The 10,067-nt window shown below is 40.2% G+C and overlaps 1 protein-coding gene across 1 annotated transcript; it reads right to left on the bottom strand.

The window, feature by feature from the left end:
• Positions 1–1,995: 1,995 nt before the first annotated feature.
• Positions 1,996–8,817, bottom strand: LOC124635345 (calphotin-like). The gene is made up of 2 exons (XM_047171223.1): positions 8,051–8,817; positions 1,996–3,187 (listed from the first exon to the last, which is right to left on the bottom strand). The coding sequence occupies exons 1-2, from the start codon at positions 8,734–8,736 to the stop codon at positions 2,089–2,091; spliced, it is 1,785 nt and encodes a 594-aa protein (XP_047027179.1). The 5' UTR covers positions 8,737–8,817; the 3' UTR covers positions 1,996–2,088.
• Between the last annotated feature and the right edge of the window lie 1,250 nt (positions 8,818–10,067).

Genomic DNA, 10,067 nt, shown 5'->3' with positions numbered 1-10,067 from the left:
AAATGTCTTAAAGAGTTACTGAAAGAGATTTAAGTATCTAAATAAATCTATTCCAACGCCGCAACAGTTAATTGATCAATTATTTAAATAACAAGTGAAGGTTTTGCCGATGCCGCTTGCTTTGTACTCAGTAACACCATTTCATTACTCTCAAAACCTGATTATTCACTGTCAACTATATGAAAGATTGCTTATCAGTCAACTTAATAGAAATAATAAAAGGCAGCAGATACAGAAATAGCCTCGTATTCAGAGCAATGTCTTCGAACAATGAGCTTAAATAGTCAGACAGTAATGGTTCGCGGAATGCGTTTAATGCACCTACTGAACGTTATATATTTGCCAATTGCTAACCTTGCGGAATAGGCAATTAAGGTTTAGCAGTATCCTTGCCACTATCGCTTCGGATACATAAAGATAGTAACTGGCTTTGTATCTATAATTATAATGGAACATACTATTACCCCTCTCACTTAGGATTTCTATCAATGATAGATGTTTCTAAAATCGCCTATAAGATAAATCTTTTCTATTCATGCTATAAAAGTGTTTCAAATAGGTAATTTATTACCATTATTTTAACATTCAAATTGTAGACTATTTTAATACCTACTTCTGAATGTTGCTTTTCACTAGAAAACTCCGAGATAGATACCTAGATATAGTTAATTACCTCACAATCGTTACATGAAACAAATACGCCGAGCGGCATCGCAGCCTATGACGTGAGCGCCACATTACAAAGTTCACTTATGTCGTGAAACATAATTTTAGGTAAGTACAGTCGACAAGTCTCTTATGCCCATTTTCTCCAACAAATTCCTACATTAAGAGATCCCCTAAGAGCATTTACTAATAATTTAGTTTTCACCAAAGTTTAGGTGTCCTTTACAACCTAAAATTGACACTTTTTGGAGGCCGGCTCTTCTCCATGAGAAAAACTTTTTGGAACCGTGCAAATAGTGTGACGTTTCATAGGGGCCTATAAGTAGAGGCCTATTTGAAAAAAAAACCATTTGATTTGATGAGGCCCGATTTATGCCTGCCGGAACAACCCCTGTCCTTATAATTACAGAATACAGACATACCTATTTAGAATTGTTTCTGGCTATGTATAGTGGAAACTAAATATATAGTGTTAATATAAACTTATCTATTCAGCAATATTTGTAAAATCCAACTCTAATCTCAATGCACACACATATGTATCAACAGTGGCGGTGTAGCATCGGGTAGCACCCGGGGCGAACTACTTATTGAGCACCCCTCTAAATAAAATAAAAGTAAAATATTTTTGTTTATTGTTTTCTTTTTTGAGGACTCTAATTCAACTCAGAATTAAGCACAAATTAAAAGAAACCGTGACTTAAGCGAGCGTCAGTTTTTTTTTGCTACTTCGGTGCTTTCTTTTTGTTAGATTGAGGACTCAAAACGTAAGCGTAGAACGAATTAGAAATGAAGAGAAGTCCGGAAGTAGGATTTTTTTTCTAACTTTGAGGAATTAATTAAAGTAATCAGATAAAAGCAAAAATACAAGAGAAGATTAGAATGGCACCCTTAGTGACTTGTCCCTTCTGCCCGCGCCATCCTGGTCGTGCAAATATGTGCCGACCGAGATGGCACCCCCGAGATGTGGCACCCGGGGCGGACCCCCTCCCTCCCCCCCCCTTACGCCGCTACTGTGTATCAATTTAATTATATAGTAGTATAATTTAATACAGCTGTCAATTTGAAAAATGAGCAATCGTTTCTAGAAATTCTGTCACTTAAGAGATTCGTGTATAAGTGGTACCTAGTGTGATGCAAATGAATTTAGGTATGTGTCCAAATTGGGAGAGCCCTTATTCTAAGTGGCACTTAGATAGGGAAACGATAACAGATTGTTGGTGAAAACGGGCATTAGATCCCTGTCATAGTTGGTACCTACTATATTTTACGTCGTTTCAATTTAGGTTTCTAATCTAACTTGAGGTGTCGGAAATAAAAAAGAGTAAGTATTTAAATATTATTTTATTATTTGTCTATTCATTTTAATAAATAAGTATTAAAACGAAAACTACAATCATTTTCGTCGAATCTCAGTTCTTTTTACCAGTGCGCAGCGCTCAGGTGGTGAGGAGCGGTCCAGATGGCAGAGTGGGCAATGGGGGCCAAGTGAGAGACAGCAGGTGCAGCGTACACGGCGGGGGCGGCGTACACGGCAGGAGCGGCGTGAGCGTAGGTCGACACCACCGCAGGCTCAGAAATCACATCAACACGGGACTGGTGAGACACGGCCGAGGGGACAGCGTGAACGACGGGCGCTACGAGATGAGCCAGAGAACGCTTCTTCAAGAGATGGGCAAGACCAGCGTGAGCGCCGTACGCGGAGTAACCGTGAGCAGCGTATGCGGGAGCAGCGTAAGCGGCGGCGGCGTAGACGGGAGCGGCGTGCACGGCGTGGGACACGACAGCGGGGCTGCTGCGCACGTCCACGCGGGACTGGTGGGAGACGGCGGAGGGAGCCACGGCGAGCACCGGGGCGGCGTGCGCCACCACGGGAGCGGCGTAGGCGTGAGACACCACGGGAGCGACGGCGTGAGACACCACCGCGGGGCTGGAGACGACGTCCACGCGGGACTGGTGCGACACGGCGGAGGGCGCCACGTGGGCGACCACGGGAGCGGCGTAGGCGAGGTGTCCCAGGGAGCGCTTCTTCAGGTAGTGCGAGTGAGCGAGGGCGGAGTGGGCCAGCAGGGGAGAGGAGTAGGCGGCGTGCGCCAGCACGGGAGCGGCGACGACGGAGCTCACGACGGCGGGGCTGCTGCGCACGTCCACACGCGACTGGTGGGAGACGGCGGCGGGCGCGGCCAGCACGGCGGGCGCGACCACGGAGTGCGCGTAGGGCACGACGGCAGCGTGCGCGAGGGGAGCGTAGTGTCCGTCCAGAGCCTTAGCCTGCAGGTGCAGGGCGCGGGCGTTGATCACCTCGGCGGTGTCGAGCGGCCGGCCGTGCGGGTCCAGCACTAGCGCCGCGTGGTGCGCGGGCTGCGCTAGCGGCACCAGGGAGCCGCAAGCCACAGCGCACAGGGCAGAGAACACCACCAGCGTATTCATTTTAACGTGGTCTGTGTTGTGAAATTCGACGATACACAAGATCACTTCAAACCGTGTAACGGCTGACTGATACTTTTCCCTCGCTATTGGACTGTTTATATAGTCCGAGCGGTCAAATTATAAGCTGGGTACATACACGGATCATAATTTCTTAGATGTTAAATTATATTAGGTAGTGAGTAGCAATGTCAAGTGTCATAATGAAAGTTATCAGCCTTGCAATAAGGCAGCTTTTGCGAAGTACTTAATCACGCTTCCGACACGGCAGTTACAACTGTGTGGTCATGGCTTATAGGTAAAATAAATACCAATAAAACAAGCATTTATTAAAAGTGCGTCAACGTGTGTAATACGGATATACAGAGAAAACAATAAAATAACAACGATTAGATATAAATATAGTAGAACTAATAGAGCAGTATTTCACAAGAGCTTCTGGTATGACTGCAACGTTACATAACGCAGTTGAATTGTCTTTCACTAAGCGCACTAGGTACCTAATCCTTAAGCATGAATCTATGTCACGCCCTACAACACTGAACTACTTGTAAATGACTGTTTGAATTGACATTATACACCAGAATGTTATGATTCTGTGTTCCATCCAATATGGATATTTTTGTCCTGTTTTTTTACCTTAGGAGTTGTCTGATATGTATCAATCTAATATATTATCACTCTTTCGTGCGCCGGAAAAAACATGGTAGGAAGAAGTAAAATACAATAAAAAAAATCAAATATGAATATGAGATTGTAGCCGAGAATGACAGAATACAATCAATATACCGCCAAAGTATGTCTTTGAATATTATTCTTGTTCCGTTATATTTTTGATGTAGGTACCTTGGTTGAAGGTGGTTACGCAAAATCAAAAGCACATCTTACGTAGATAATAACTGAGCGCGTGTAATTACATATTCTCACGCAAGTCTTGTTTCAAGTTTACTTGAGATCACGAGCTGAATACAATTTGTTTGGTTTTCGTCAACCCTGAAACTAATTAACACCAGTCTTGCTCACGATACATCATTTTTATGTTGCTACCCCTGTAGAGTGTGAACGATGACATGAATATAAAATAAACACTCATACTTACATACATTGAATGTATTTAAACTAGTTGTTTCAATGTCGAAAGTAAGTCAAGTGCAAGACTTACGCTTGGCCGGTTATTGTTCCATGCATAATTTATCTCTCGCGAGAAAGTAATGTACGTTACGTTTTATTATAGGAAAAGCTTAAATTAATATTCGTTAAGGGTCCATGACTTTTTTTCCACTACCAAAATCATATTTAGAACTACAAAGTCAGCTCTAAAATTATCTTTACTTACATGTTTACGAAATAGCATACAAAAGCTTTATCAATATTATTTAATTATACATTTACGTATTTACATTAGGTTAATTCGTTATACTTATCCTTACTTTGTATTTTTATGTTTTTCTACCATTTCTGCCAGTGTCACTGACAGACCAAAAAACAACTACGAAAGCAATCAGTTCCTATCTCTCAGACTTCCTTTACGTATGCGGAGACCTTTAGAAATACCAGCACCATATGTTATGCCGCCTACGTGCTCAATCACATTACGTACTGGCCAGATGGAAAACTATGGGTTAAGAAGGCTTCTTAATGGTTTAAGCTCTTAAGAGAATGTCACTGAAGAGCATAAAAACAATATTTGGAGCTTTTGCGTTTGGCAGTGTTTGAAATTGAAATTCATGCTGCTTAAAATTATTGAGAATTAAAGTTTCAGTTAATTTAAAATTTTGTTGAAGTCCGTGAAAATACTACTATAATGATACCTAATTAATAGCATACAAACGAAATAATAGTTCCCGTAGTTTTCCCATTCCTAGTCCACTAGCATCGCATCACAATAGCCCAAGTAGTTTTATTCCATATTTAGCAATAGTTTAGCACAGAACCGGGGATTGTCCTTGGGTACGTTTCTATAGTGTATATGTTATGGACCAAGTGATAAATTGGGCAGTATACATAATGCCCGGTCATTATGAAAAATGCCCAATATGAGAGTGCAATTTGATAATAATTATTCAAATAATCAAATTGACCGGGCACTATACATATTGCCCGTGACCTTTTGGGCAAAGTAATATAAACATATTTAATTTCATTTTTTTATTATTATTGACATTTAACTTAAACTAAATATTAAACCACACAGCATGGAAGTAAGCATGCAACATGCAGCAAGCATGGCTTCTGTCACGGCTCCGGCGCTGCGGGGCTCCGGCGGTCCCATGCGAGCTTATCGTCGCAGATGGTTTTCACGCTCACCACCGCAGCTTCGGCTTGCTGGCCGGCTCAGCCGGCCAGCCTCAGCCGCGTCGGCGAGCGTTAAAACTACCTGCGCCTCAGCTCGCAGGCCGCCTCGCCCCTCTGCGCCTACGCGGTTTTGAATTGCACTCTAGGGGTAGGGCAGACAAGACTACGTGGAGTCGGGTTTGCAGCGATTCGTTTTCGTCACTGACTTCAATTTTTAATACAATGTTTTGAATCCAAATTAAATTCTACCATCAAAAAACGAGCGAAGAAAAATGAGATCAAGAAAATCGATGCCGAGTGAGTAAATTAGATGACAATTGTCCAATAAATAATTTTGTGGTTAGACTTATAATTTCCCATTAAAAAAGAACATATAATTTTCGAAACAATAATCATAAAATATGTAGCGAGTAACAGAATTTATTTATTAGAACAACTGCCACCCTCGCACCGCATAAAATCTAGCTTTATTATCAAATTGCCCAACTGTCATGTAGCAATATAATAATGCCCGTGCAATGTGATAAATAATGAAGTTAAGATAGTTATTAATCATTTGGCCCGATAATGCTAGACATTATTCATAATGCTCGGGCATTATAAATAATGCCCGAATTAATCACATGGTCCATAACATATACAGGGATAATCGTCGGTTTTGTGTCGCCATTTCATTAAAGTTGTCTCAAAAGGGCTTCAGCGTGTTGGCTTCGGCCCCACGTTCGCCTTCCAAAAATCCGGGACTCTGTAGTCCCGTGGTCGGGTAGAGGCATACAAACGAAATAAAAATAATAAAATAAAATGATTTTTTAATCATAATTAGGTAAATTAAGACGATGTTAATTATTTTGCTATTAATTTCATAAATAATATAAATTATGTTAATGAAGAAATATAGCTGACCTGGATCCATTCCGTCGAGTGTATGTTATTATATTTTTATCAAAAATAAAATGTATATTTAATTTCGCAATATTGCGGAATTTATTAGACCTAGTTTCCATTATTATAACTATTTTTTATTGCAAGAATTCGTTGTGTAACAAATTGTACATATGTACTTTTCTTAGTATTTATATTTCTTTGTGTTTCTTATTTTATATCAGTCAAAAGAATACAATATTCGAGCTATTCTATTACAATAATAAGGTTACCTATATCAAAAAGCTCTGTTGTTCAGCCACACTCTATAGGAGTTCCTTATTTGTTACATTTTTACTGAAAATGTCACAGAGACGCGACGATCTATATACCAATTTATAAAGATATTATTTCATTTATTTTGATATCCTGCTAGTTAGATTTATATAATCTATGTATTGTAATATAATGAAAAATCTTTTTATTTTGTGTGTACCCAAAAGGCTCTGAAACTGCTGAACTAATTTTAAAAAAATCTTTCAGTGTTTTCAAGCTGCACTATTCCTGCGTAACATAGGCTATATTTTGTCCCGGTACGGGTAGTAGTTTCCACGGGACACGGGTGAAGCCGCGGTAAAACAGCTAGTGCCGTATAAGAAGAGAATAAGCTAACTGTGTACAGTTCCAAGAATAGTTATTAAAAGTGATACTCCTGAATCCATTCTGTATATTCGTAGGTGTACTGCTCGTATAAGAAAATTAAATAGAATATCAGTACATTCCGCTTAGAAGAGTCAACAAGTTTTAAAATAAACTGCTTCCCGTAACTCCATTAGCTTTTTAACTTGAATCGTTATCCTCATGCGATTATTTTAAGACTTTCCCAATATCTTTAAGCTCTCTCTAGTGTTAGCTAGCACGTTTTCCTTGCAATATCCTTACAGTTTACCGGAACGGCAAACAATGTTGTCATACAGCATTTATTTTAAAATATCTTATATCTTTATTTCAAAAATCTAAAAAATCAATCAAATATAGTTACCGAAGAAATTGTAACACACATTTACGTATGTATCCCATTGATATAAGTTATTCAAATCGTCTTCTTATTTTAAATCTAATTAAGGTAATATAGGTAAGAATAAGTTAGGCAAAGATTTTTCCATTCTCACCGCATTGGACAGGAATGCAAGGTATTCGTAAGTGCGATGCTGGGATTATCCTGCAGCACAGAATCTCTCTTCTCATTCAAATGAAGTCCCAAGCGTTCCATAGTAAGACGTCTCACAGTGTAGTGCAGCAGAAACATTCGAAGGCTTTGAACATAATAATCTAATGTATAGCAAATAGAGACATATTTACAACTTGTAACCTTATATTTGGTATTGAATATAATCGATAATGTTTCATATGAATAGAAATGACATCATTCAAATGAAGAAATCGATATTGTAAATCAAATAAATATCAATTTTGCAGTCAGAAATACACTGATATTTCATAATTGACATTAAACTTGTGCATAAGCATTCATTATCAATTATTATGGATTTGCATGTAGAATTAAATCGAAGTAGGAACTAATATGTAAATCAATTCATTGAGAATTTCTCATCTGCAGGTGTTATTGCGTTCAATTCGAATCGCACGATATTTCCGGGTACAATTCAATAAAAGTCAAGCTTTTTTCGAAAAATACAAAAGTCGTTTATTTACAAAAATATATACAGGTAACATTTTAACTTTAAAGCGTAATACCTAAACATCAATAACATCGGATCCTATCACTCTTGTCGTTTACCAGTAGGAAGCGTAGACGGAGGGGGCGTACACTGAGCGGGCTTCGAGTACGGCGGGAGCCACCACGTGCTGAGACACGACAGCCGGGGACGACTTCACGTCAACACGGGACTGGTGAGACACGGCCGATGCACCGGAGTACACGGTAGCTACAGGCGCGTATACAGAACGAGCCTCTACCACGGCAGCGGCGGGAGCTACCACCTGCTCAGCCACAACGGGAGCAGAGTAGCTGGTGACCACAGCCGGTGAGTGGTGCACATCCACGCGGGACTGGTGAGACACAGCAGAGCCACTGCTGTATACAGCAGGAGCGACAACAGTGCGGGCAGCTACCACAGGCTCAGCGACGACGGGAGCAGCGTAGCTGGTGACGACGGCCGGAGAGCTGTGCACGTCCACACGAGACTGGTGAGATACAGCTGAAGCACCGCTGTATACAGCAGGAGCGGCGACCACAGTGCGAGCAGCGACCACAGGCTCAGCGACGACTTCCACTGGAGCAACCACTTCCACGGGGGCGGAGACAGCGACCGCGGGGGAAGAGTGCACGTCTACCCTCGACTGGTGCGACACAGCCGACGGCAGGGAGTAGGCGAGGGCGACGTGCCCAATCGACCTCTTCTCCACGCTGGGAGCCGCCACCGCCGCGGCGACAAGGGCGAACAACACCACCAACGATCTCATCGCGAACGAGGTCTGTGTTGGGATCCGAAGATAAAAATTTGACGATCACTTCGTACCGAACTCGGTCGACTGATGACCAAATACGAATCGTCCCGCTATTTATACGTATGATAATAATCTACGTATGAGTATCCGAGTTTGTTATTTGGGCGTCTAGGAATACAAAACCGACCGTCCTTGTCGTTGTCGCCTAAATCAGCAGCTGCTTGAAAAGGTCGCACTAGTTGGTACAGTTACGCCTAATGTAGGCCTGTGACGTGATGCTTAATGGATGTTTGACATTTCATGAGGATACGTTGGTGACGATAGGCGGACCGTATCACAAAAAATCATTACAAACTAGTTGTGATCTAGAAATATTTATTACTTCAAGGGCAAGCAATATCCGCTTCATATCCGCAATTAACAGGTAGTATAGGCAGCTGTGATTGAATAGTACATTCGTTATTCTAGTTTTGTTTGTGAATATTTATTAGATTATGCTAAATCACGTAAATAAGGAACTTATTTCGACATGAATTTAACACTTTGATTAAAACTGAAACCACTTCTGTACGCGCAATATTTCACGCAGATGTTAACTCTATAAAAATACATTCTAATTTGATAATTCCGATGATACTAATTAAATATTTTTTGGATAAACAGCATGCAAATAACTAAGATTAGATGCTAAACACTAACTAATTCACTGTCACGAGCACGATTGCACAGTGGGTCATTACTGCTTATCTGAATACCAACTGTAGATTTCTGTTTGATATCTTCTGTTTGATATCTTAATCCTTCATTTATTGGACCTGGTTAAGTTAAAATATTCTCATGATCCAAAATAGGATTTTCATTCTACTTCAATAGAAGCAACATCCCAACTTCCAAATGCTAGTTATTTTTAAATCCCCTATTTTAAATAAGGATAATACCAGAACCTCTTTTCAACTTTGTAAGGTTGGTTGATCGGTTTCATAATGACAGTGAACTTTATTTTCCGTAACAGATACAAGTCGAAACTTTTAAGGGTTTCCTCGTACTAGGACGATAATTATACGCTTTTACTTGCAACGTTTCCGCGTATTTTCATAACTTATCAGAATTTATTTTTTTCTTATTTAGTTGGGTAGGTATGCACTTACATATTTTATGCTTGTTATTACGAAGCACTAATATTGACTGTAGAAATTTTATAATGAAGCAGAAGAAGAATTTTATTATTTAAAAAAAGATAATTGGTATTGACTAGTGTTCCCAGAAACGAAACCAAAATTCGTCCAATAAAATATTTTATACTGGAAGCACGACATATACCTGCATAAATAAACTAATATCTCTAG

Source organism: Helicoverpa zea, chromosome 12, assembly GCF_022581195.2.
Source record: "Helicoverpa zea isolate HzStark_Cry1AcR chromosome 12, ilHelZeax1.1, whole genome shotgun sequence".
Classification (NCBI taxonomy): Eukaryota; Metazoa; Arthropoda; class Insecta; order Lepidoptera; family Noctuidae; genus Helicoverpa; species Helicoverpa zea.
This window is presented reverse-complemented; position numbering and strand designations above follow the sequence as displayed.